Raw genomic sequence first — 27,811 nt, forward strand, 5'->3', positions numbered from 1 at the left:
TTAAGTGTTTATGTAATAAGTTTGTAAATATGTTAAGATAACTTAAGAGAACCATAATTATACATATATATTGCTATAATTTTCATAAAACTAGTACTTTAATATATATTTGCTATTCTATTTACTATTTCTTCCTTTTCCCTTTTAAAAAATAAAAGCATTAGAGGCAGAAGTAAGGATATAAAAAATTAATTGACATCAATAGTAGTATTTTCTATTTTGTCATCTTAGGTCCTGGACGAGACGTTAAAAGGTATCCGTGGTGTGCGACTCGACTACCTAAAGGTTTTTTCGTGCACTAGGTCCTAGGACCAAATATTTTGAGCGTATTAAGTATCTTTTTTTTTTTATTGAATGTTTTACAGTTTGTGCATGAGATATAAATTGAATGTGTTTATATTTCTGATCACTTAAAAAGTTTGAAGTTTTAGTAAATTTACACTTGTTTGCACTTTTAAGCAAAACTCAATTTAATTTAGATTTTATTTAGTTTATATTCAATAAACTTATGATAGTTTTTATGTTTTTAAAATCAACTTTTTACATAAAAACTGTGTTTCTTTTTTTAAATCAAGTGAGGGCATACTACAGTCCGCAATTTAATTTTAAGCCTTATTATTATTGTAATTCATATTTAACTTTGGTTGACAAAGGTATTGTTTTATTAATTACTACAACTACTTACTAACCAATGTATGTAGAAATTAAGGATTTTTTTAAATAGAATACGCTCATACAATAAAAGTACTTTCAAGCTCTGAATTAAGCGTTCATTCAGAAGCAAATTTTTTTTCGGTAGCCAACTCCTGGATGAGCTTTAACTTTCCAGAAAAAAAAGGTTTGCAAAAAGGATAATTTTAAAAGTTCGTCTACCATTGCTCTCTCCTGCAGCTTTGAAAAGTTTATTCGAAATCCCTCTTTGTGTGTAATGCGCTTTTTTTCAAAATTTTAGAAATCTTGGGTCGAGTTAAATCTTGTGTTTATCACGTCACTAGATATTGCAACCAGAGTTCTTACAATGGTAATTTTATAATTTTTTTGAAAAATATGTTCAACAAATACATGATAATACAGTTGAAAACTCCAATGTGCTAACACGTATTCCTGAGAAAACAGGCCGTGCAAGAACATATTTAAAAGAAGCAGTTTAATCAAAAGGTGGAATTTATCATATTCCCAATGCACGAGATGGTTATTGATATGAAAATTACTTAGTTAAAATTCAAAAATATTCACATTCTACCGGCTCTCTCACCAAGCCTGTGAGGGCTAAACACTTTATCGACACAGAATACCGCGTGTGCGCGTTCATGCGTAACATATACGTCATCGGGGGTCAGAAGAACCGCGGAACTTCTTAATGCACGATGTGATTTGATAAAATAACTCAAAAATGGCGGCATGTTGCCGACATGAACCAGGCCAGAACGAAGACTGCTTCCACAGTCTTCCAGAATAGAGTGGTCGTGTCTGGTGGCTGCGACATTCACCACACGAGGTCGGTAGAGGTTACGACCACGCCACCGACGTCTAGAACGGATTGTTCGACATGGTGCTTCACAGGTACAATCACAAGATAGTGGATACAAGCAGTAAGCTGTTTGCGTTCGGGCACCCCGAATAGTTTTTTGAGTGTTACGGCGGTTTTTCCGACAAGTTTGTGGAAAATTACCTTCGTTTATGCACAGTTGCTATGACTTAGGAAACAGCATTCTAGTGGGATACAAATTTTTGAATTTTCATAAGCGGTAAAAAAAGTGTATGAATACGATTGTTACAAAATCTTTTAAAAGAACTAACCAACAAATAGTGAGTCTAAAATTATTTTCTTTTAAGTTTGACATTAATTTTTCAAAACTGTTGAAACGTAAAGATTTTGTTATTGTCATTACTGGAGATAATTGTTTTATTTTACTGCTTTAAAGAAAAGATAATAAAAACAAAAAGAAAACAGTATTAATTATTTGACAATAATAAGTTTTAGTTTCTTTTAGACTAAACAACATTTATAAAAAGAGTATCTGTAATACTTTTATATAAAAACTTTAGCAGTCAAGTATACTGCTGTAACATTATTGTATAAAGTAAGGTTTAGTTACTACTTTTCAAGTCTTTTAATTACAAACAATAGCTTTACTGTGGAAAACTTTGAATGTTTAATGGTGTTTTCCTCAAAAGTCATCAATAAACTTTAATTAGTTTACCAAAATAAAAAACACATTTTAAACCGTAAAATTAAACAAAAAAATTCTAAAATTTAGCTGAAGTAAAACTTTTATTGTTAAGAAAAACATACTGGTGTTTTAATGTTTGTTAGACAGGAGATTTGAATATTATAAAATTTCAAAAATATATTTTTGTACTTTCTAAATTGATAAATAAAACAAACTGACAATAGTATTTAATTAGTTTTTCATATTCATTTTCATATACTTTTTTAAAGATTGCTACTTTTGATTTTACTATGTGTTTTGTAAACATATATGATAAAGTTACCGTAAAAGTGTAAAAGAAAATTTGTTAAGAAAATGCTAATTTTAAATTTAAACAAAATTCAGGATTTATAATTTTTTATCTAAAGTTTAACTACGAATTGACTTTAATTTTTTGTAGTATTGTGAGTAGGTTTACATAGCCATGTATCGACAAATGACACTTTTGTTGTTTAATCAAAGTTTATTTTGTGACTGGTTAACAAATAACTATTTAACAAAAAAAGGCTTTAAACAGCGTTGGTGTTGAGCCAGCTGACGTAGTTAGCGACACGAGTGTAGACTCCTGGGTATTTTGGTTCAGCGCATCCGACTCCCCATGAAACAACTCCGGCGAGTTCTCCGTTGCAAATAGCTGGACCACCAGAATCTCCCTAGAAAATTAAGATTTTTATCATTAATAGTTTTATTTTTCCTTTAAACTGAAAATTATTAGTCAGATGAAAAGTTTTTGTACTACAATTTCAAAATAATACTGAGAAAAAAACTTACTTGGCATGAATCGTAACCACCATCTTCAAGGAATCCCATGCAGATCATACCATCATGGATGGCACCTCTGTAGTACAAGTAAGTGTCACAATCGTCGTTTGAGATGACTGGAACGTTGACTCCACGCAAGTTGTTTGAGATTGATCCTACAAGTTGTTTCAAAATAAGTTTTCTACTCAATAATTCAAACAGCAAAACATTAAATAAAATTCTTATTTAGTCCATGTTGAAAGTTTAAATTCATTTTCCTTAATAATATTACAATTTTAACCTCCAGATGAAGTAGTTCCCCATCCGTAGACAGTGCAGACGGTACCGACGGCTGGTGATGATGATGGAAGTCTGACGGTTTCAACGTATTGGTTCAAGGTGACGGTTCCCTAAAACAGATAAAAATGATTAAACTTGTTTTGTTACTTAATAAAAATAATAAAAATAAACAAACATCGAGTTCGATAAGCATGATGTCGTTGTCTTGACCGCTTGAGCTGTATGATTCGTGTGGGATTTGACGGACAACTTTGAAGACTTGTTCAGTTGATTCAGATGATGCAAGAGTGACATCTCCAACGGTGATAGTAAGACGAGATGGCATACTGTAAAACAAAAATTATAAACATCAACAAACAATATACTAAACTAAATTAATTTAACAATAATAAAATTTTCAAGTAACTTAATGAGTTACTAGTTTTAATATGACAACTGTAATGTTTTATGCAAATGAAAATCAAAATTAAATAAATAAAAGTTTAACTTGAACAACTAGTTTTAAAATAAATACCAACCTGTATTCGCAGTGAGCGGCAGAAACGACGTATCTGGTGGTGAGAAGGGATCCTCCGCACATCAACGATCCTGATCTCTTGATGTTGGCGATGAATTTAACTGAGTTGGCTGGTTGAATTTGTCCATTGACGATTTTGTCGTCATTGGCTGTAAAAATTTGAATTTAGCTGATTTATTTTAATAGATTTATCATTTCTGCTAATTAAGCTGAGTTTTAATTATTTGTGAAGCGTTAAATCGATGTTTTTATATAAACTATATTCAATTTACAGTTGATAAATAAATATTAAATTTGCTAAATATTGAGTAAAATATTACTGATAATTTAAATACTACGTTAGTAAACCATAGTAGTAAGTTTTTGCTTGAACTATTTTTCAAACAAAAAAGTCTTAAAGTTTTAATTAGTTAAGTTTAATTCTAATCAGCAGATTAGTGTACATAAACAATAACTATAACTAGTTTTAACTATAACAATAAAAGACTTTGGTAAAATACAATTATAATGTTAACTTACCAGAAGCAACTGCAACGAGCAAAGCAACGATGAAAAGTTTCATTTTGATTTCAGATTCAAATATTGAATTGATCAAATGATAAATTTGTGTTCATCTGCTTTTCTTTTATACGCTTTATTGAGAAAACGGCAACCTGGTATTATTTGTTTATTGACGTTTTATATCTATTTTGAAGTGGATTACGTGGTTTTTTAAGACAACAGCTTGTACAAGTTTTTGTAATTACTAGCAATGCGTTGTACAACGCATAGCTTTTTTCAATGTAAATGTCTTAAGTTGTTTGTATATTTTGTACAAACTAAGCACTTAAAAACAACAGCTTAACTCTAGTGTAAGTATAACGTAACTACTAGTTAGTTCAAAAGCTTATTTTTGTGATAGAACTTGGAAAAGGCGTGAAATACTTAAATAACATAGTGTTATAACTAGTTTAATTATGGCTGAATTAAAAATCAAAGTTGTAAGCATTACAGTTTTTGTTCTCGTCGTACACGTAAGTAAAAATGAAAACATATTTTATTTTTAATTTTTAATTTTTATTTTTTTATGTTAGTTTTCTTAATTGCAGTATAACTACATTTACAAGCTTGTTGTAAAATTCTTAAAAACAGATTAGCTGCATATTTTAATGCAAGTTAACGTTTTACCTTTTCAAAAACCCTTCGCTACCAAAACCTTACAGTATTTGTTGAGTGGTAAGAATAAATACAGTAATTTTTGCGGACCAAAACAAACTATTTCCGCTAACAAACTTTTATCGATAAAATTCTATAATGTTGTACAGTTAATTTGTAGTGCTGTTCAAAGAAAAACTTCATTTAATTATGTTCCTAGGTTTCAGAACCTAATGCTAAAAAAATACTTTTAATAGTCTTGTTTTGTTTTCAAAATTTATTTAGAAGTAATCTATGATTGTTGCTCAAGTTTGTAAGATTTATCAAATATTTTTAGGAATATCAAATTTATACGAATTTTAACCTGCTGATATTAATAGCAAACAAATAACAAAAACATTTTTTTTTCAACGTTTTCTTGCTTCTTTATTTTTATACGAACCTTTTTTAATACAAATTAGATTATCAAGAAGCTACTAATCAAAATAGGTAGTTTTTAAAACATATGACAACTATCTAAATAGTTAAATTAAATAACGTTTATAAATAAACCTTAAATGAATTTTAAGTCTACTTTATAATTAAAACAATTAAAAAAAAAAACATTCGAAAATAAATCGTCCTCGTTGTGAATATTATTTCATCAAAATTAAACTAATACTTGTAAAATAAAGTTGAAAACATTTATAAATTGTTTTTTACCGGTTTAAACCAACAAAAACTTTAATATGAAAATCTTAAAACCTAAAAGCTAAAACATCGTGTATTCTACAACAGTTGTATGAAATAAATATAAACCTCAAATATGCGCATTACACTTTTGTAGAAACGGTTTTTTATTTTTTTTAAGAAACTCTTAACAAAACTTTGGAACGTAGTTGAGACACTTATATCAAAACGTGTACACTTTAGATGTATTTAGATTTTTGATTATTTATGAACTTTAAAAACTTGTTTTAAAGTTTATACTTTATTTTATTAAGTTTAATCGGTAAAACTTTAGCTAATTATCTTTAATATTTAAATTCATGTTAGTGTATTTAATGAACATAAAAACTCGAATTTAATACTGTAACTTTTTTTTAAATCCAAATATGAAACTAGAATAAAAAATTAAACATTATATAAACAATTACCAAATGTTGACTTTAATAGATAAATCTATTACGCTAAGGCTAATCATGTATTAAGTCATGACTTATATTTGTTTTTACGTTGAACAAAGTCTAAAATAACACGCAACTAATAGTTTTGTGCAGTTTTTATTAATTTATCTACTTTACAAAAGTTTTCACCAACACTATAGTTTCCTTATTGTTTTTTATTTGATTTTAACAGCAGTTTGCTCGCTATACTAGCATATAAGGTTTCCTACTTAAAAGATTTTCTTTTTATACCATAAAACTGTTTTATAAATAAACTAAAGCTTAACAAATTTAAGAACAACAGTAAAATGCTTAAGATACATATTTTATCTTAAGATATTATCTTCAGATATTTATTTTACAAACTGAAACTTAGTTTGTAAAATTAAGTGTTGAAAGTATAAATTCATTATTTCTCCTCTAGTAGTTGAGATCTCTTTATTTGTTTTCTAAAAATCAATATAATACAAATTTTCTTGATAGTTTCGCAAAAGACATAATATATTTTACTACAACAACTTTTAATTTTTTATTGTCCTAACTAAATGGTTATACCTGAAGACCAAAAATCATTTCTAACTTCTTTAAAGATAGCCGTTTAAAAAACTATCCACCTGAAATAATTTTCTTCGCTAACAAATATAAAAAGCTGTATAAATCGTTTCAGCTTTATTTGTTGCTAAAAATGTTTTAAGGTAGTATTGCAAGACAGAAACAATCTTTTAAAAATATTATGATTAAAAACCTTTAAAAAGTTTACGCTTCAATAGAACTTCTGAATCAGGGGTCGGCAGCGCTATGTAACTCGCGGGTAAATTTTCCCGGTAAAAATTGCTCGAGGGCCGCTCTATTTAGAAAAAGATCTTTAAGGGCCGCGTTTATTTAAAAAAGTTCTAGTGATCAGTATAGAAATATTATTTAAGATCACAATGATGGTAAATAAGGCAATATTAGACCAACAATACAGATTAATTATTAGATTAAGAGCCGAATTGTAAATTATGTTTACAAAATCTTTACTTTTTATTGTTTTTAAAATGTATATTTTCGGCTGAAAAGGAGCTCGCGGGCCGCAGGTTTTGACTTTGAGGGCTGCATTTGGCCCGTGGGCCGCAGTTTGCTGACCCCTGTTCTAAATCTTACTTTTACTGTTGTAATCGTACTGTTAAACTAGTACTTAAATATTTATTTTAACTTAATGAGCAGTATTTTAGCTGGTAAGTAACCTTGCAAGCTTTATATGTTAAAATTGGTATTGATAAACATTGTAATTTAAGAGAGAACATTAATTTAAAAAAAAAAAAAAAAAAAAAATTGTCGAAATATAAGTTGCATGTTTTATCCGCATAATAAATATCGATTAGTGTTGACTATTAAGCTTCTAAACATAAAATTAATATACATTCAGGTAATATTTAACAATAAATTTGTCGCTGTGTATGTTCTGCACATTTTGTTTGAAGCGCTATTTTGTATAATTCTAAATGTGGTCTTTTTAGAAGTGAAAACACGCGTAAAAGTCCTTTCTGTGAATTTAATTAAAAGCTGCTCGTTTCAGTTACATTTTACTCCTTTGATTGCGTCTCGTGAAAACAACACGTTGTAATGTGTTTTTAAGTAGAGTTTTAAGTGATTTTTTATATAAATACACATTGGTAAAAAAATATCAAATATAATTTTTGAACCTTAATATTTTGTATGTTTTGTATTCGTTTGACTAATTGCTCAATAGTTTAACCATATTGTTCAAGAACTAAGAGTAAACATTTAACAACATACAAAAAAATCTTAACAACGTTAACAAAAGTAATTTAACACAGACCCTATGTTTTTTTATTTGTGATATATATTTATATAGTTTCCAATAGTAATATTATAACACTTTTTCAAAATATTCTGGTTTGTCAACCGTTTTTGTGATTTTTCATCACTCACTGAATAAAAAACTAATATTCGTAAATGAGTACGTACTTGATTGCTGAGATAAGTTTTAAAAACACTTAAAACAAAAGTAAGACTTAAAAAAGTTTAAAAAAAAAGTAAGACTTAGAAAAGTTTTCTAAATTTTCTTGACTTGAAGTTATTTCGAGTGCTTTTTAAAGTTTATATTTAGTTAAATTGAATTTTTAATCTTTAATAGGAAATTTATATCTTTTGCTTTTACAATTCAAAATTTCTTTTTGCTTATAGTTTTGATTTTTAACCTAGTTTTATTTCTACTTTTAAATTGTCATTTTTAACTAGGTGTAACGCTTAGTATTAAAAAGCAAAATCTATAGTGCTAATATTAGAATTAAAACCTACAAAAAAAGTTTTTAAACATAAATTGTTATCATTTTTGAAAATGTTTATAACGCTTTTCCGATTAAAAGTTAAAAAAAGCATTTTAAAAACAAAACAACTTTAATAACTTTTTATTTTTCTCGAAATAGTATATAATAGTTTACATTATTTATATTTTTATATTATCTAAATATAACTGTTGTTTAGTAATAATCGTATGTAAACATTGCTAATAATTATATAACTTAATGTGAACACTTGTTTTTGAAAAGCCCTCATTAAACAAATAATGCCAGGTTGCCGTTTTCTCAATAAAGCGTATAAAAGAAAATCAGTTGAACACAAATTTATCATTTGATCAATTCAATATTTGAATCAGAAATCAAAATGAAACTTTTCATCGTTGCTTTGCTCGTTGCAGTTGCTTCTGGTAAGTTTTGTTCAATTTATACTTTTTAAATTTCTCAAGAAATAAAAAGTTGTTACTACCAATGATGAAACTTAAAAATACCTACATTAAATGTCTAATTTTAATACGAACAAAATAATTTTTATCTAAATTAAATGAAAATACATTTCTAAAGACGAAAACTTGTTCACTTAAAGTTATATAGGAGAGTTAAAAATATTTTCTTATTAGAAGTGTATTCAAAAAAAGTATTATCACTAAATATTTCCTTTTTTTTACATACTTAACTAATATATTTACTCAAAAAACGTGTTTTAATAGTTTTGGTTTACATTGAAGTACAACTAGATTATTAAGTGATAATAACAAAAACAGGCATAAAGTAAAATAATTTTATCTAACTACTTTCAAAACTGTTTTTAAGAGCAGATAAAAATATTTTACAGCCAATGACGACAAAATCGTCAATGGACAAATTCAACCAGCCAACTCAGTTAAATTCATCGCCAACATCAAGAGATCAGGATCGTTGATGTGCGGAGGATCCCTTCTCACCACCAAATACGTCGTTTCTGCCGCTCACTGCGAATACAGGTTGGTAATTATTTTAAAACTAGTTGTTTAAGTTAAACTTTTATTTATTTAGTTTTGATTTTCATTTGCATAAAAACATTATATTTGTCATATTAAAACTAATAACTCATTAAGTTACTTGCAAATTTGATAATTGTTTAGTTATTTGATAATTAGTTTAGTATATTGTTTGTTGATGTTTATAATTTTTGTTTTACAGTATGCCATCTCGTCTTACTATCACCGTCGGAGATGTCACTCTTGCATCAACTGAATCAACTGAACAAGTCTTCAAAGTTGTCCGTCAAATCCCACACGAATCATACAGCTCAAGTGGTCAAGACAACGACATCATGCTTATCGAACTCGATGTTTGTTTATTTTACTTTTATTTTTGGTTTAAAACTTTTATAACTATTTCTTATACTTTAGGGATACGTCACCTTGAACCAATACGTTGAAACCGTCAGACTTCCATCATCATCACCAGCCGTCGGTACCGTCTGCACTGTCTACGGATGGGGAACCACTTCATCAGGAGGTAAAAAGTGTAAAATAACAGAAGAATATAAACATTTTTATAACTAGTATAAACAAGAACTTCAACATTTTTGTAGTTTAAATTACAAAATGAAAAAAATATTAAAATAAACTTATAGGATCAATCTCAAACAACTTGCGTGGAGTCAACGTTCCAGTCATCTCAAACGACGATTGTGACACTTACTTGTACTACAGAGGTGCCATCCATGATGGTATGATCTGCATGGGATTCCTTGAAGATGGTGGTTACGATTCATGCCAAGTAAGTTTTTTTTTAATCATTTTTATTTTGAAATTGAAGTACAAACACTTTTCATCTGACTAATAATTTTAAGTTTAAAGTAAGAAAGAAAGAAATTATTATTGAAAAAATCCTTAATTTTATAGGGAGATTCCGGTGGCCCAGCTATTTGCAACGGAGAACTCGCCGGAGTTGTTTCATGGGGAGTCGGATGCGCTGAACCAAAATACCCAGGAGTCTACACTCGTGTCGCTGACTACGTCAGCTGGCTCAACACCAACGCTGTTTAAAACCATTTTGTTTCTATTCAACATTGTTTTGTTTAGCAAATATCAAATAAATGCAAACTAAACAAAAAACGTTTTTATGTCTGTTTTTTGGTGGAGTAGACAAATAAGCTTAAATTACTATTTCCAATTAGAACACATATTAAAACAAATATATGTACAGCATACAATAGTGTTTAAGCACACAAAATTTAAATAAAGGATATATAATACCCATATAATACTAAAGTAATAAAATTTTGACCTAAAGTTTTATTTAATGAGAGAAATGTGTAAGTTTTTCAGATATATAACTTCAAAAACAACGTCAAAAGTTAAACTTAATTATTAAAATGGATAAGAAAAAGTTATAGTTTTATAAAGCAATAAAATATTTCTATTATTTATAATCAATTCAGTCAAATTAATTATAGTCAGTTGAATTATAGACTAACTATTATACCAAGTGTTAATTAAAAAGATTTGCTTTTGAAAGTTGAAATAGAAATTGTACTAACAATAAAAACATTTTAATTTTTTGTTAGGCTATTCTTAAATTTCCTTTTATTTTTTAAGTTTTAATTAGTATTTTTATTTATGGCGCTATAACTTTTGTACTTTTGTACTATAAAAAAATGCTCAAATAATATACTGCATGAACTTAAAAAGTACATGACTATTTAAAAAATGCAAAAATAATATCTTCAAAACATATAAACTTCTTAAAAATTAAATGAACTATTAAAAAAAAAAAATTCTTACCAAGCTGTAAGTTTCATAGTTTTGAATATATTTAAAGAAAATGTTCTTTATAAAAATTAAAATTATAAGAATTTTGCTAAGTAAATTAGTGTAATATTGTTTGAAAGCTTTTTAATTTTTTTTTGTACACATAATAAATACTTAAACTTTTTTTATTACACTAGTTGTTAAACAATTTTCAATCATATTCAAATTGCAACTGAGCTTTGAATACAAAAACTATCAATCGTAAAAAAACAATTAACACAACTGATGATAAATTATTAGTGTAAGACGCTCACAGAAATTTTCCTGAAGTTACTACAAAACAAAGCGGTAACTAAAGGTTATATCCTAAAGTCTAACGTTACTTCTATACTAAAAGTTCTTTGCTCGCTTGAGTAAATTTCCAGTCTTGAAAAAATCAGCTTTTTATTTAAGCGACATTATTTTTAAAAGTCGAATGTTTAAATGAAATCCGCAATATATAATGTTTACTAAATAGCATAAAAGTAGTACAATTAAATTGAATACTAACTTTGATTTGTTTTTTGTTTATTCTTTATTGTTCTTACAGTGCAGCAGTAGCTTAAACTGTAGGTACTGGAATATTATAAACATAAACTATAGAAAATTTGATACTCTCACGTCAAATCTAGAGGAGGGTAAGTTTTTTGGTGTGTGAGCCACACTTTACACCAAAGAATTTTTTCGAGCATGATTCATTTTAAAAGTGTTTTATCGGGCCGCTTAACTTCAAAATTTGAATAGCAATCACTAATACAAAAACTTATTTAGAGCAACATTATACTGAATTAATCTGTTATTAAAGACTGCTGTTTACTAAAAACTAAACTTAGAAAACATTCTATATAGTTTTTGAAACAAAAAGCTTTATTGTAAGTATCTTATTTCACGTACACAGAACCGTACTTTGTCAGCTTTAATCTAGAGGTAGTGCCATATTGTAAGAAAACATATCGTTACGATTAGAAATTTGAAACTAACACTTCGTGAAACAAAAGCTTACCGTTAAAGTTACGTGCTATAACGGCAGTTCCGAACTCGAATGATATAAAAATTTCTGTTGAGACCCAGTAAAACAAGACTTTGTAAATTTTACATAGTAATGATAAAACATAATAGATTTAACAAATTAACTAATAATGGATTTAATATACTACAAACATAGTTTTGAATGATAACACAAATGTATTTAATTTATACAAACGACTTTTTTGAGTTGAAAATAATTTTAAAAGAATAATATTATAAAATTACTACAGTTATATTTTAAGATTTTTTGCCTTAAGTACAACTTTACTTTTATTAGGGAAGTAATTTTATTCATTTTGCAAAATGTAAACACTTAAAACAAAATGTATTGTTGTTACAAGCTAAACGTATATACATGATTGAGTTAAATAGACAAAGTACTTTTAAACAATATTTAAAGTTAGAACTTGAACTACATTACTTTAAAATTTACAGTTTTAACATATAACACTTTAGTTTTTGTATTTTTATAGTATATCAACAGTTTTTCATAAGTTTTCTGTTATTATCTTGTATTCGAAAACGTATAAAATTTTGTCAAAAAATTTGTTAGAAAACATTTTAGTTTTGTTTTTTAACCTTATTTAGATAGTTAGGTAAAAACTTTAAAATTATTTTATCATACTTGTTATTGTAAGCTTTATCAAACTTATGAAAGCTTTATTTATAGCATTTTTTAGTCCATAAAAACACCTTTTTATATACGTTTAACACTTAATTTTCCTTTATCAGCAAGTAATGAAAAGAAAAATTTCAAATCAAGTTTAATAAAGTTAAAGAAGTTTAATTAGAACTAGGTTAGTCTGTCAAATAAAAATATTTCGTGATGAAATAGGCGGCATGCAATGTTGCTGTTTTTATTTTTTTTATCAGGTCATACAATTTAGTATATTTTTTATAACTAACTGTTTTTATACGTTTTAAATGTTGTTAAAGAGTATAAACAAAGTACAGCAGTTATTAAAAATTGGTTTAATTTGCTAATATGAATAATTTTTTAAATTTAAAATACTTAGCTTATTTAAATTTTTGAACTGTACGCAGAAGGTTTTTCAATGTTAATAGGCTATTAAAAAAACGTATATATTTTTACGTTTAAAGTTTATAAGTAAACTGTAAAAAGTCGATAGTTGTGCTAGACTACTCAAGATTAACTATTTTTAGTTCTGTATCAACAAAGCTGCATACTTTTTTAGCTTTAGTTCTAAATTATTATATATTTAATAAGTGAATATACGTTTATGTTTTATTTAAACGAATTATTTTCTGTTAGTAAGCGGACAATCTTTGTTAATTTTTAATTAATTTACAATAACATTTTAAGTTTGAAACTATTAAATAGTTTTCTGATATATCTGTTTTTAAATTACACACAAAACTATTTAAAAGTAAAGCTTTAAAACTAAGAATAATATAGCATTGTTATTTTCAAAATGTTTTATTTTTATTCAATATTTTAAATATAATCTTTAAAACAATTTTCGTAAAAATTTAAGATTGAAAAAGATAGAGATTACCAAAAAAACATGTAAGTTTTTTCAAATTTACGTTTAATAATTATATTAAGTTTGCAATGCATTGCTAGTAATTATATAACTTCTAGTAAACTGTTGTTTTTGAAAACACGTTAAACATTTAAAAATAGCTTCTAAACGTCATCGTACAAATAATACCAGGTTGCTGTATTCTCAAGACAATGTATAAAAGAAAAGCAGTTGAACACAAATTTATCATTTGATTAATTCAATATTTGAATCAGAAATCAAAATGAAACTTTTCATCGTTGCTTTGCTCGTTGCAGTTGCTTCTGGTAAGTTTAATATAAGTTTTAAACTAAAGTGTACCAAATTCTATTTTACAATGATAAACTTTATACTAGCTTTTAAGCCATACATATTTTATTAAGTTTTTATTGCTACTATTTCTTAAACTTTGAAAAACAGCTACATGAAATATAAATTTTAAATAAAAGCTAAATTACGAAGTATAATAAATTACGATAAAGATAATTTTTTATATCGAAATGAATTGAAAAGTTTTTAAAACATTCTTTAGTAAATATAACTACATCAAATGTTTATAACTGAATACTTCATATTTCTAAAGAGTAAAAAATATATAATTTTATAAAACGAGTGTTTAGAAATTTTTGTTTAGCACATAGAATCCAAACAAGTTACTAAGTATCAATAAAACATACTTATATCAAACAATTTCCTACTAACTGCCTTTAGTTAAGCTTTCATTTTAAATATCATATATAAACTGAACGATTATATAATTAAGTAAACATTAAATAATTTATTATTTAATGTTCATTCAATCAATAGTTTTACCAATAAAACATATTAACTTAGCACTGTTTTGAGAAACTTATAGTTTGTAGCTTGTTAGGCATATATCAACAAAGTTTAACTTAATCAGGTACCTAACTGAAATATTTTACAGCCAATGACGACAAAATCGTCAATGGACAAATTCAACCAGCCAACTCAGTTAAATTCATCGCCAACATCAAGAGATCTGGATCGTTGATGTGCGGAGGATCCCTTCTCACCACCAAATACGTCGTTTCTGCCGCTCACTGCGAATACAGGTTGGTAATTATTTTAAAACTAGTTGTTTAAGTTAAACTTTTATTTATCATATTTTGATTTTAGTTTGCATAAAAACATTACAGTTGTCATATTAAAACTAGTAACTCATGAGTTACTTGAAAATTTGATTATTGTTAAATTAATTTAGTTTAGTATATTGTTTGTTGATGTTTATAATTTTTGTTTTACAGTATGCCATCTCGTCTTACTATCACCGTTGGAGATGTCACTCTTGCATCAACTGAATCAACTGAACAAGTCTTCAAAGTTGTCCGTCAAATCCCACACGAATCATACAGCTCAAGCGGTCAAGACAACGACATCATGCTTATCGAACTCGATGTTTGTTTATTTTTTACAATTTTATTTTAAATACAACAGTATGTTTAACTACTTTTACATTTCAGGGATACGTCACCTTGAACCAATACGTTGAAACCGTCAGACTTCCATCATCATCACCAGCCGTCGGTACCGTCTGCACTGTCTACGGATGGGGAACTACTTCATCAGGAGGTAAAAATTATAAAATTACAGAAGAGTATAAACATTTTTATAACTAGTATAAACAAGAACTTCAAAATTTTTGTAGTTTAAATTATAAAATGAAAAAATTATTAAAATAAACTTTCAGGATCAATCTCAAACAACTTGCGTGGAGTCAACGTTCCAGTCATCTCAAACGACGATTGTGACACTTACTTGTACTACAGAGGTGCCATCCATGATGGTATGATCTGCATGGGATTCCTTGAAGATGGTGGTTACGATTCATGCCAAGTAAGTTTTTTTTTTCTCAGTATTATTTTGAAATTGTAGTACAAAACTTTTCTTCTTACTAATGATCTTTAGTTTAAAGTAAAAAAGAAAGAAATTATTTATGAAAAAATCCTTAATTTTCTAGGGAGATTCTGGTGGTCCAGCTATTTGCAACGGAGAACTCGCCGGAGTTGTTTCATGGGGAGTCGGATGCGCTGAACCAAAATACCCAGGAGTCTACACTCGTGTCGCTGACTACGTCAGCTGGCTCAACTCCAACGCTGTCTAAAGCCATTTTGTTTTTGTTCAATAATGTTTTGTTAACCAGTCACAAAATAAACGTTGATTAAACAACAAAAGTGTTATTTGTCGATACATTGCTTTGTAATACTACTTTATTAGTATGACAAAACATGGATAGTCTTTAGTTGATTATTGAAAAATAATAAAGCCTTTAACCTTAATTCAACAACATAAGTGTTATTTTTCGATCTATTGCTTAGTAAATCCACTTTCAGTGTTATAACAGAATATAGCCAGTTTATAGTGATAAACAGAAATTTATAAAGCCTTAAATCTATATTTATCTATAAATAAAAAAAATACTGATACGAATATAGTTTTGTACTTGTACAATAATAATAGTATATAAAACCACAAAACACATAGTAAGTTTTATTAGTAGCGGTTTATAGAAAAAAAGTGTTTTGGAAATTGCTTCAAGTGAACATAAGAACTATTTTCTCTAAAACTACGATTTGAGTTTGTTATAACTAGAGTTGTTAAAAAAGATTATTTTTTTTATTAAAGTTTAATAGTAATAAAAGTAGCTTTTCAAAAGTTTATGAAACATTGTAATATATTTCTCAATAAAAATAAAGTTATACGAGCTACAGTTTATAATTTTTCTTTGAGTACCAATTCACGATATGTTATCTACGTAAGTAAACCGATTTAATTTGATCACCGACTTTTGCCGAAAAAACATTAAAATAGTAGACTTTTTCTACAGTAAGGTTATTTGTTGTTGAAAAACTAAACAAATTGTAAACAAACGTCATTTTAAACATCATTCTTTGTAGTAGTAAACTTAACTGAGGAAGTATTATTTCAATTACATTACGACTACTCTGTACATAAACGGTTTTTAGTGTGAAAAACACTATATAAAGTAAAACACCTTATTCTTCTAAAATAGATAAAATGTTATTTTTGTTTGTATTTTTTTTTGTAAACAAAACTATTGACGTTTGAATAGCTAAAAAAAAAGTTGAATTTAAAGGGTTTAAATTCAATCTTTTTACTTAGTTTATGGAAAATAATAAAAACCTATCTGTTTATTAGTAGTTTAAATAAAACTTTAGATTAATCAAGTCTGTGACTTAATCTTTTTAGTAAAAAATAAAGCAATCGAATCAATCAATATATAGAAAGTTTGTAAAAAAGATACGTTCAGAAAAATATGCTTACATTATAAAAACTGCTAGTAAAACATTTTAAGCGTTTTATATTTTATAACATTATAAACTTATAAATAGAATAACCGAAAAAATTTGTAATAAAACATGTATAGATTTATAAAAACCAATTGTTAATAAGTGCGTTATCAACTTAGGTGTTTTGAAAAGCATTTTCTTGTCTAAAATTTTGTAATACAATTTATTTCTTTTCAGTTATAACATTTAATTAGCATATTTTTTTATACAGTTTTTCAAAATACTTTAGTATCAAATTAGAAAACAAATATCTCAACATTTTATTCTGCGCAAATCCCATCGACAATTGAAATGTCATCGACAGCAATGTCTCCTCGCCAGTATCTTCCCCTAGTTGCCTTCAGTGTCACCTGTTGAATCGACATTATTTGTTTTGTATAGAATTTTTGTAACAGAGTAAACAAGCTCTAGCTTTTTTGTTTACAAAAGCTTTAACTTGAAGTGCTTATTGTAAAAACTGACTGCAGTTCATTTGCAGCAAAGATTTGAATTTTAAGTTAAATGTCGCTGTACGCAATAATCAAGCTTTAAAAAATTGATCAAAACATTAAAGTTTAAGTAAAAAAGCATATAAGCTGCTAAGATTGCAACTGTTGCAATTTTTTTCTTTCTTAGTAATTAAAAAAAAGTTTTGTAAACTTTCTAAAAAGTTATTTAGACTTTTGTATGATCTAGAAAATACAAGCACAAAGCATAAACTATAAACAAGTAATGAAACATAGGTATGTTTTATATATTATAAAATTGACTAAAAATAATTGTTAAGTTCACAGTCAAACCAAGAATTAGTTTAGACTTGTCTATGACACCAATATAACGTTAAATAAAACGCTTCTTAATTACTATTTAAGTTACAAATTTCAAATACTTCCTAAAAAAAGCTTCTTAATATTTTAATTTTTTGAATCCTGGCACAAAGTAATTTAAAACAAAAAACTGTTTAGGAAAAGTTATGATAATAAAAACGCGCATAGTGTTTTTGTTAAACCTACTTGTTTAAAACACCCCCTCAAAAACGCTTTTTAACAACTTTAAGTTTAAACCCGAGCGCAAAGCAACTCGAATCAACACACTATTCAATAAAACTCATAATAATGATAATAACACTTTAAATTAAAACCTTGACGAAATCGCTCTCGTTGAACTGCACCTTGTACACCTTCCACTCTTTTTCAGCTTCTTTCGCGCTGAACACCGCCCTCTCATTGGCCAGCACCTCGAACAGGTGGCCCTCCAGCGGCGAGATGTTCATGGAGAGGGCAAAGCGGAGGCAGAAGCACCCGATAAGGGGATTTTTGGTTGTCAGGGACGCCACGGACCCGCGTTGCGAGGGCTCGCTTGCCTCGGAGTAGATGTACATGTATCCTGTGAGAATAAAACATTTCTTAAATATCCTGTGAAAAACCTATGCTTTTGCAATCAATCCTGTGTAAAATATATACTTAAAATTCTTTTTTATACTAATATGCGAGGAATGAGTTTTGTAAGAATTAAAGCTGAACTGTTTTTTTTGAAGTTTTTGCTACAGTGAAATAGTTTGATCGAGTTGTTTAACTATGTCGTAAAGTTATATTTTGAAGATTGTAAGTATCTATTTTAAGCTTAGTTAATTTTAATTTCTTAGCTCTAGCTAAAACCGAAAAGAATTTTTGTGTTTATGTTTTGATTAATGGCAAACAATAGTACAATTTATTACTTTTCAAAACCACTATAAAGATAGGCTTCAAAATTTACGTCTAAACTCATTTTTTAACCTTAATTTCACAATAATAGCTTATATCTGATACGCTAAAAGAAAAATAAGCTACATAACTTCGTTTTAAAAGTTTTTTTTATTAGAAATCTGTTTCTTTTTTTATATTGTTTTTCTAACACTCACCAAAACATTTATAAGCTTAACATTTATAGCGACATCAAATTAACCGTGGTAAGCCCCTGCAGGTCCGGTTTTATACGAGGGGGTCTCCCTCCTTCGAACCAGCCAGTTTCTACTCCCGCTGTTCACCCAGTTCTTCACCTTCCCCTCAAAGCTCTCGTTGTAGTTCGCATCTGTGAATTTATTTTCGATAAGAAATATGTTAGAAAATTGTAACTTCAATTTGAGTTTTTCTGGCAGTAATATTTCAATCCTTTGGTTGTGTTTTTATGGTAGCGGTGATATTTGACAAAAAGCAGAGACCAAAATTTGTACTGAAACATATAAAAACTATTATTCGAAAGTTTTAAACTAGCTGAACTAATACTCTACGACCTTAACATTTCTTTAAATTTTAAAATTTTACGTGATAAGATCAGTTGTAACATTTTTTTATAATAAGGATCAAAAACAATTTCAAAAGCGCATTTAAAGATAAGTAGTAAAAAGTAAAATTCATTTTTTTGCTACAAGTCTTGATATTAAATATTAGCGAGTTAATAAACCGATTTGATTTAAACACAACTAACCTAATCCTTTACTGTTAAAAGGACAAACTGATTCTATTGATTCATGTCGACATTTCAAATAAACTGAGCTAGATTGTGCTTGAGTCATGGACTCATATATTTTCACTCTGCATAGAAGAAACAGAATAAGTCGTGAGTCAAGTTAAGTCTTTTCTATTAATTTATAAACATAGCTTGTTTTTTACGTACTAAAATTAGTCTTGTTTATCATTAGACTATAAGATCACAAACCAGAAGTTAAGCAGACAGAAATTTCAAATATAAATTTGTTTTATTTTCTGGCAGTTTAAAACTTTGTTGTTAGAATATTTTATCTTTAGTAGGTTAATTGTGACATTGAATCAAAAAAAAATTAGTATAAATAACTTTTACTTTTTAAGCATAAAAACGTTAAGAACACTAGTAGGACAACAAAACTTTGCGTACTTACTAATATTGTTCAGATTTGTTGGATTAACTACAAGCAATAGCTAAATAATAGACTACTATACAAAAACATACACAAAACAAAAACTTGTGTTTTCAAAAACCTGATGTAATAAGAGCTAACATTTGCTTATCAATATTGTTCAGTTTTGAAAGACTAAATACTGACAACAGTTATTTAGGATATTACTTTACAAAAACTTTATAGGATTTCAAAAAACCTGACGTAGTACGAGCTGCCGTCAACGCAGTCGTTTGGTGTCGCCCATGCAAAGTAAACCGGAAGCTTCATTTCCGACCAGCTCCTCTCAATAATCATCATGTTTCTCAAACCGTCGCACTGAACGCAGCGGTAGTGCTTGTGGTGTTTGCGCACGGGCGGCATCCAATCACCAACGAGCATGTCGGTGTTTTTCCCGTCTACGGCAAAAACGGTGATTCCCCGTATGAGCAAGTTGGAGTTTCCAATCACTTTTACTGTCAAGTGAACAAAAACGTTACAAGTGCTGTAATTTTGTTAAACTTATACGTACTTTATGTGATGCAATTTTTCACAATAACGTTGTTTATTTCTTATTTTTTTGTTAAAATTGTTATTTATTAGTTTAGAAAACCTACGTTGTTTTATATATATATTGTTTATTGAAAGATAAAAATAGCGCTCAAAAAGTTTGGTCTAAGGACCTGGTGTACAAAGGAGCCCATATAAACGTTATGTTTAAATTCGTTTTTATGTAGTTTGGATAAAAATTAAAAGATTGTTATAAGCGTGACAATATTTAAAGTTGTAAAGGTTTTGAAAACAGATATATTTCGAAAAATTAGACTTTTACTAATCAATTTAACTTTAAATAATCATATTTTTAGCTTAAATAAGTGTTAAAACTTTGGTTTAACTCGTTTAAATCCTACCTCTGATAATGTCACCCGGAGTAAAGTACCTCTGGCCGGTTACAACCTTGTAGCCGAGGTTGCCTGAAGAAATTTTGTCGTTCATTCGGTCATGGCAGCTGGCTGTTAGTTGAGATGTACAGCGTCTGATTGAAACAAAGAAACACAAAAGCAATTTGAAGTAAACCATTGCAAATTTGAAAATTAAGTGTCACAGTTTTTTATCAATACTTCTTTCGTTCAAATAAATTTTTCTCCTAGTATGAAAATTTCTTATTTTATTGTATGATAAAATACAAGCATTATTAAATAGCAGATAAAATTTTTCGACTGCAACGTCTGATATAAAACAATAAACCTAAAAGCAACTTATAGTAAGTCACTGCAATCTAAAAGAACAATCAAATTGCTTGTAGAACTTGTATTTGATTTTTTTTAGTAATACAAAGGTTTAGTATTGTTTTACCGCTCTATAAGAAGTAAACACAAGTTAAACATAAAAAGAAAACTTCACTTTGAGTATTGTAGCTAGGAAAAAAAAAAAATCTATTGACTATAGTCAAAGGTTTTTAAATTTATATCTTTTATTTAGAATGTATTTAAAATTGTTTTAAATTAAAACATTTTTGCTGCAAATTATTAATGTAAAACTAAGTACATGTAGAAAAAATTAAAATAAACAAAATGCTTCGGTTACAAAAAAGAAAAACATAGCTATACTAAAAAGTTATGTCTCTTAAAACAAAAATACTTTTAAAAACTAGAAAAAAACTCATGAAGTTGAAAATCTAATAAAAATACTAAACTACTCATTTAAAAGTACGTGTCTCGTTAGCTTTTTATAAACTTGAAAAAATGTGTAGGTGTTTAGTAATTGTTAATTTTTAATCATTACAATAAATACAAACGATAAGATTTATATAAAATTTCAAAATAAAAACAATATTTCTATACTATTATTCAACTTAAAAACTATTGAATAAATTGAAACTTTTATTAAATATCGTTTCTTAAGGATAAATTTCTAACAAAAAATGTACACAAACTCTTGTACTAGGAAAATTTATAATATTATCTTATAAGAAATCGATTTAACACTTGAGATGCTCCGAAACTAACAAATTGATGTCACAACAATTAATCCGAAAATGTTCAACAAAAAGTTTGAAAATTTATAGTGTGTTTCAGTGTTTTAAAAAGTAAAATAATTGTGTTATAAAGTACTGAAAGATACTTATATGAAATATTTATACTAAATTGTTATATCAAGTACTTATTTGAGGTAAACAAATATTTTTTTAACAAGTTAAAAAACTCTACATTCAAACAAAAACTTTAAAAAAAGTTAAACATGTAAACAATTCTTAACTGCTTTAAACCGAATTAACATTATGAATTTTACTTAAAGCTAACAACAAAACGTATCTCCTAAATCAATTTTAAATTTTCAAACTAATCTTAAAACAAGCTTAAAAACCAACTAAGGGCTTTTTGAGTTTACAAAAGACTTTTTAAACATAATAAGTAGCTGTGCTGTAGAAATTCTGATAAACAGCTTCTGCACTTATTGATGTTGAGATAAATTTATTTGCACATTTATTGCGGTAATCGGTAACAGCATAATTTCCTGCGGGCATAAAAACTTCAACATAAATAGTCACAAAGAAGTTATTGCAAATAAAAGGTATAAGTCCGCTTTTGTCAACAAATCGTACAGTTCTATGTTTATAAATGTCGTACTACCAAAAAATTACTTCTTTTACTCACAGTTTAGTTTTCAAACGTATTTAAATAAGAAAATCAATTTAGTGTCGTAAAAAAAATAAACTTTAATTGAATACTAACTTTTTTATTAGAAAAAGCTTTGACAAATGAATTTTTTATCGACTGTTGAAACTAATGTTTTGTAAAATAAACATGTTTTCTTTGATAAATCATGCATAAATTTTTGTGTCTCCGTATGAAGCAAAAAAAATTAACTTTTTCCAGTAAATGATAAAATTTTTAGTTTAATTTAGATCAGCTACTAAAAATATGTATATTTATGATGACAACCTTTTTTTTTATTAGGTAAGTATGTTATAGCTGGCAAACTTTGTTTTTACGGTTTTTCAAGCATCAATAGGATGTTTAACAACTAATTTATTTTATCATAATGTTTGTTTCTGTTTGTGTTTCTTTGTTATTTATTTTAATTACCCTGTCATTATATTTATACAGATATTATTGCATAATTCAATAAAAAAAAAAACAAACTATAATTTTTACCAAACGCCACCTTCAAAGAAAACTTAATGATTTTCCTTGTTAGATTGTTTGTGTTGAAATTTGTTTATTAGATAAACTTGCTTAAAAATTAACCATCAAAAGTTAAGTAACAAAGGTTTTCTAAGAAATAATGTGACTTTGTATTATTTTAGAGTCTCTTTTAACTATGTTTTTGTTTTCATTTACAGCAAGAAAAATGAAAACTCACTGCTAACTAATTCATCAATTTTATTCCTAATAGAACGTTAATTTTCTATTTTATAAACTTTCTCCTTGAAAGTACGTTACTTAGCACGGCGTTATTTAAAACTTTTCTGTTTTTAGTTTTGGTATGGATTAAAATAAACAATTACTCAAAATCTATATTATAAATTTTACGAGAAGATACCTTTTTAAAAGTTTTTAGGCGTTGTTTTAAATTATTAGTATAAATCTATTCTTAATAGAATAATATTACTTTTCTTTACTTTTTATAATATATAGTTTAAGTTTAATAATGTTTACTAGTTTTTAAACGTTACTTTTTTAGCGAAAATTCTATAAAAAAACAACACAACAGAAACAGTAAAATTTAATGACAGTTTTAGTTATTTGGGTCGACACAGTATTTGTTTCCATCGTTACGGTCCTTCTCACACTTCAGGCCCATCTCGCAGGGACAGTAGTTGTAAACGTCCCAAAGACCCTAAATAAATGTAATTGAAAAGTATTTTGTTATAAATTATAAGAAACTTTTAAATTTTTTATACATAAAAATACTTACAAGTAAGTACATCGTATATTTCTATAACGTTTTACTTTAGTTTTTAAATTATTACTTGTAGTAATCATTTATTAATTTTTAGAATACTACCAGTGAGTTAACTTTATAGATTAAAAATAACATTTATTAAACGTCGTTGAAAAAATCAAACTAAACAGATTTAATGTTTGTAAGTATTAAAAATTTTATAAACAAGATAATGTTTAACAGATTTAAACCGTTGTAGAAACATTTTCAATATCAACAGTATTAAAGGTTAATTTCGTAAATTTACTAAACACCTTAATATAGTTTATTTGTTTGATCCCATAAAATTTTTTAAGCAACTAAAATAGAGTTTTATATCTAATTTAGAAAAACAAACAACTTTTTAATAAAACCCTAAGCTTGCTGGCTTATATCTAAGTGCAACGATGGTATTATCATAATTAGATATTAACTTAGCGTACGTTTTTACATTTAGTTAAAAAATACTTCCGCCAGTTGGCGCACTTGTCTCGCCAGATCTTAAAAATCTGACGAGGTAAGTGCACCCGAGTGGCCCAGGGCTCTTTTTTTTTTGATCAATTTTTTTTACTAACGTCGGACTCGCACCTCCCCCCTTCCTTGGTGTACGGCTGGCACCTCGAAACCTCAACCAGCTGGTCCTTCTGGCAGCAGTAGCTCTTGCACTGGTCCCCTTCCACGCACAGCTCTCCGTAACTCTGCGTGAAATATATATATATATATTGTTTTGTTAAGTAATCTTAAAGTTGATTGCCTGAAGTTGTTTTAGAGACCCTGCAAAATTTGCTACAGGGACGCCATTCTTTTGTAAACATACATAAACTTTTTATGTAAACATTTGTGCGGCACTTTTAGAAAAAAGACAAACCGCTTTTGTTTGAATAGTTTAAGTAACGACTATCAAAACTTTCAAGCCAAAAATGTGATGAGCTGAGCAATAAAAGTGCACTCGTAGTATATGAGTTAAGAACATAACTTTATTGTTTAAATCTAATACAATTTTATTTTTATTGTTTTAAAATTTCCTGTTTTTTGTTGAAAAAAGCATTGCGAGCACCAGTTTGCCGACTCTTGCGTTGTCACATCAAATTAAGCATTAGTTTGTGTTAAAGAAACAAATAATTAATTACTATTATAACACTATGACTACATCTTTTGAACTTTAGTTAATTGTTTAAGTGGTGAATTTTTGAAAACCAACTTCTAAAACCAACTAAACCGTACAAAATGTTTATTCAAAAAAAAAGAAACTAAACGACGTCACTCATAAAATCTATCTACCATATAAAGATTATTACCTTAATTGTTTGTAAATTGTTAAATTGTATTGTTACTTTGAGCTTTAATAAGTCTTTACTGTTTATTTGTTAAACGAAAATAATAACTAATCTAAGTTACTTTTGATTAATAATAACAATAATTATAATAATAAAAAGCTTGGCATGATAGAAAAGTCTCTACATTTGGTAATATAAAACTAAAAACATTAAGAATCTTACTCTTTTTCATTGAAATAACAGTCGTTTACTAATATTTGTTGTCTAAATTATATACTACTTGGTTCTTTTTAAAATAAAACTAAAAAAAATAAACTTGCGTAAATACTACAACAGGTAATACTTTAACTTGAATAACACTCACCAGTCCGATTATTTCAACAAGTTGACGCTTATTTCTGCTCATCGTAGACGAAGAATGAGACAAGTTTACTAGTGCAGCGATAAACAGGCAGGAAAATACAGCTTTGATCATTTTTCACTTTGAATTTGTTCTTAGTATTTGTTCTTAAAAAGTAAATTTAGATAATGTTTTGATAAAAGTACAGTTTTTGCCCATTAGAATATAATGAATGAACTGATATATATATATATAAAATAAGGTTAATGTTCAAACTTAAACACCTTCTACTGAGCCCACTTGAAGGGCTTTTAAATAATTTATTGAAATGGCGATTTTAAAAATTCAACATTTTTTATATATATATGTATATATATATATATATATATATATATATATATATACCCACATACAAACTTAAAGTTATCGTAGGTAGAAAGAAGTACATTGCAAAAATAGTTAGTAGTTTTTTTAAACCTTTAGTATTAACACAAGTTTGAAAGCCTACTGCTTTTTAAATAATTTAGTACAAATTACCTAAAGAATTGACAATAAAAAACTGGAAATTAATATAAAAGTACTTTAACTTTAAACTAATTAGAAATTCTTTAGTTGTTAAAATAAAGTGTTTATAAACCTCAATTAATCAGTACTAGTATACATTATTTTAGTACAAAAGCCTATAAACTATTTTTAAAACGTTTTGTACTGTTATGATCGAATTAAATTCACAAATATTTGTATTATTCCGATAATAAACGTTTATTTTTACTACTGACGAGTGTTAAGTTTCACATAAGCAGATGGGGAGTTTATGCAAACAAATAATTAAAAAATGTTTTTGACACAAACAACTAGCTTTGTTTACTAGAATATCTCTTAAAGGTACAAAAATATTTTTTATTTATTTTAATGGTATTACTCTTTTTTATTTGAGTAAAAAAAAACGTTTTTTTATCAATTATACATATAAAATACATAACTTAAATACTAAACAACAATTAATATACAAAAAAGTTTGACTTTTTGTATTTAGTCATAGAAAACATTAAATGAGGTAATGTAGACTTAAAAATAAAAATTTCTAAAGTTTTCAAACATTTTTGACATATGTATCTAAAAAATTGAAGTTGTAGCTTAAGCTCGTTTCATAAACTATAGGTTAGTTTTTAACGTCATAGTATCGCAGAACTTTGAACGTACTTTGTAAAAAAATATAAAGTTACATTATAGCTTTATATAAAGTTTAGGTAAAGCTTTATCATTTTTAAATTTTTTGAGCTTTGTATTTGATATTTATAACAAAGAAAAAAGTAAGGGGCACGTTTCAGAAATACTCAATATTTCCACGTTCGTTGTATCTAATAAGTATCTTAACTTACTACTTGTGGTTTTACTCCTTTTATTTGTGATTTTACTATTTTTTTGTTGTATATTGCGCTTTATTTTATATATCTATTGTTTAATTTTAATCTATTGTTTATTTTGTTATTTATGTTAAAGCTTTAATTTATTTTTGCTTATTTTTTTATAAGTTCAAATAAGTTGATAGTAGAGTCTAAATTCTTAAACATACTTTTTTTAACATCATATAAAAGGTTAAATTATTTGTAAAATTATTGATAAATTTAAAAATATTTCATATAGAAACTTTTCCTTTTGACGCAGAGTTCAACATATACTTTATGTGTATACAATGTTAGATATATGTGTGTATAAAAATTACTCTTTTTTTTTTTGATATTTTTTCTAAGAAAAATATTTAATGTTGTAAAGTTTAATAGTCTCATTTTTCGATTTCTTCGTTTTAGTGTTTAAATTTTGACTGTAAAGTTTTTTCTTTATTTTTTCATTTGTGGCTCATTATAATTTTGATTAAGTTGGTATGCAACTCGATGACCGAGAGGTCTTTTTGTGTACCCAGGTCCTTGAACCGAAGATTTTTGAGAAAATCTTATTTTTTTCAATAAGCCACTAGTAATTTTAAACTTACTTATTCTCAAATACTCTTATGATAAGTTTTAGTTCGATTTTTATTTAATTTTTGCATATTTAAAACGAAAAAAGATTATAAAAAAGGACAAAGCACTTTCCTTCCAATTCGAAAAATGCCACATTCGAAGATTTTATACTGAAAGATAACTTTACTTTTTGTAAAATTTGAATTTTTTTGTATAAAATAAAACCGTTTATAAACACTATACATGTTTTAATTTAAGACTGTTAAAACTTTTTTAGTGAAACAAAACTTTTAAAACGATCATTTATGTAACAATAAGAAAATGTTTAATCAAGTAACAAACTTAAAACGTTCTTTAACAATTTACTTCTATAGATTTAAATGTATTTTACATTTTTTTTCAACAATTAACTGTTGACGT

At 27.1% G+C, this 27,811-nt stretch overlaps 5 protein-coding genes across 5 annotated transcripts; 2 read left to right on the plus strand and 3 right to left on the minus strand.

Moving 5' to 3' along the window:
* Positions 1-1,486: 1,486 nt before the first annotated feature.
* Positions 1,487-4,333, minus strand: LOC145828803 (trypsin-like). The gene is made up of 7 exons (XM_082936556.1): positions 4,291-4,333; positions 3,773-3,920; positions 3,430-3,580; positions 3,256-3,364; positions 2,985-3,130; positions 2,729-2,866; positions 1,487-1,672 (listed from the first exon to the last, which is right to left on the minus strand). The coding sequence occupies exons 1-7, from the start codon at positions 4,331-4,333 to the stop codon at positions 1,487-1,489; spliced, it is 921 nt and encodes a 306-aa protein (XP_082792682.1).
* Positions 4,334-8,720: 4,387 nt separating this feature from the next.
* Positions 8,721-10,389, plus strand: LOC145828804 (trypsin-like). Its single transcript, XM_082936557.1, has 6 exons — positions 8,721-8,763; positions 9,189-9,336; positions 9,536-9,686; positions 9,748-9,856; positions 9,975-10,120; positions 10,246-10,389. Exons 1-6 carry the CDS (start codon positions 8,721-8,723, stop codon positions 10,387-10,389), a joined length of 741 nt encoding a protein of 246 aa, XP_082792683.1.
* Positions 10,390-13,910: 3,521 nt separating this feature from the next.
* On the plus strand, positions 13,911-15,807 carry LOC145828805 (trypsin-like). The gene is made up of 6 exons (XM_082936558.1): positions 13,911-13,972; positions 14,611-14,758; positions 14,951-15,101; positions 15,167-15,275; positions 15,394-15,539; positions 15,664-15,807. Exons 1-6 carry the CDS (start codon positions 13,930-13,932, stop codon positions 15,805-15,807), a joined length of 741 nt encoding a protein of 246 aa, XP_082792684.1. The 5' UTR covers positions 13,911-13,929.
* Positions 15,808-16,846: 1,039 nt separating this feature from the next.
* Positions 16,847-21,029, minus strand: LOC145829677 (uncharacterized). The gene is made up of 6 exons (XM_082937533.1): positions 20,798-21,029; positions 20,107-20,362; positions 19,460-19,566; positions 18,938-19,063; positions 18,135-18,379; positions 16,847-17,364 (listed from the first exon to the last, which is right to left on the minus strand). The coding sequence occupies exons 1-6, from the start codon at positions 20,964-20,966 to the stop codon at positions 17,275-17,277; spliced, it is 993 nt and encodes a 330-aa protein (XP_082793659.1). The 5' UTR covers positions 20,967-21,029; the 3' UTR covers positions 16,847-17,274.
* A 2,598-nt stretch (positions 21,030-23,627) lies between these two features.
* Positions 23,628-25,565, minus strand: LOC145828806 (colipase-like). The gene is made up of 3 exons (XM_082936560.1): positions 25,455-25,565; positions 24,389-24,511; positions 23,628-23,729 (listed from the first exon to the last, which is right to left on the minus strand). Exons 1-3 carry the CDS (start codon positions 25,563-25,565, stop codon positions 23,628-23,630), a joined length of 336 nt encoding a protein of 111 aa, XP_082792686.1.
* Positions 25,566-27,811: the final 2,246 nt, after the last annotated feature.

This window comes from Thalia democratica, chromosome 2 (genome assembly GCF_965202585.1).
Source record: "Thalia democratica chromosome 2, ktThaDemo2.hap1.1, whole genome shotgun sequence".
NCBI lineage: Eukaryota > Metazoa > Chordata > Thaliacea > Salpida > Salpidae > Thalia > Thalia democratica.

Bases quoted from the DNA above. Each gene is read 5' to 3' on its own strand.
- LOC145828803 (XM_082936556.1), bottom strand. From the start codon at position 4,333: ATGAAACTTTTCATCGTTGCTTTGCTCGTTGCAGTTGCTTCTG. The intron at 3,365-3,429 runs GTTTGTTTATTT...TATCTGTTTTAG, and splicing joins TCATGCTTATCGAACTCGAT to GGAACCGTCACCTTGAACCA. The intron at 1,673-2,728 runs GTTTAAAGCCTT...GCATAAACGAAG, and splicing joins GCTGGCTCAACACCAACGCT to GTAATTTTCCACAAACTTGT.
- LOC145828804 (XM_082936557.1), top strand. From the start codon at position 8,721: ATGAAACTTTTCATCGTTGCTTTGCTCGTTGCAGTTGCTTCTG. The intron at 9,337-9,535 runs GTTGGTAATTAT...TTTGTTTTACAG, and splicing joins GCCGCTCACTGCGAATACAG to TATGCCATCTCGTCTTACTA. The intron at 10,121-10,245 runs GTAAGTTTTTTT...TTAATTTTATAG, and splicing joins GTGGTTACGATTCATGCCAA to GGAGATTCCGGTGGCCCAGC.
- LOC145828805 (XM_082936558.1), top strand. From the start codon at position 13,930: ATGAAACTTTTCATCGTTGCTTTGCTCGTTGCAGTTGCTTCTG. The intron at 13,973-14,610 runs GTAAGTTTAATA...AATATTTTACAG, and splicing joins GCTCGTTGCAGTTGCTTCTG to CCAATGACGACAAAATCGTC. The intron at 15,540-15,663 runs GTAAGTTTTTTT...TTAATTTTCTAG, and splicing joins GTGGTTACGATTCATGCCAA to GGAGATTCTGGTGGTCCAGC.
- LOC145829677 (XM_082937533.1), bottom strand. From the start codon at position 20,966: ATGGTTTACTTCAAATTGCTTTTGTGTTTCTTTGTTTCAATCAGACGC. The intron at 20,363-20,797 runs GTAGGATTTAAA...TTCACTTGACAG, and splicing joins TCCGGGTGACATTATCAGAG to TAAAAGTGATTGGAAACTCC. The intron at 19,064-19,459 runs GTTAGTTGTGTT...ATAAATTCACAG, and splicing joins TTTTAACAGTAAAGGATTAG to ATGCGAACTACAACGAGAGC.
- LOC145828806 (XM_082936560.1), bottom strand. From the start codon at position 25,565: ATGATCAAAGCTGTATTTTCCTGCCTGTTTATCGCTGCACTAGTAAAC. The intron at 24,512-25,454 runs GTGAGTGTTATT...TATTTCACGCAG, and splicing joins TTGTTGAAATAATCGGACTG to AGTTACGGAGAGCTGTGCGT. The intron at 23,730-24,388 runs GTTAGTAAAAAA...ACATTTATTTAG, and splicing joins GGGGGAGGTGCGAGTCCGAC to GGTCTTTGGGACGTTTACAA.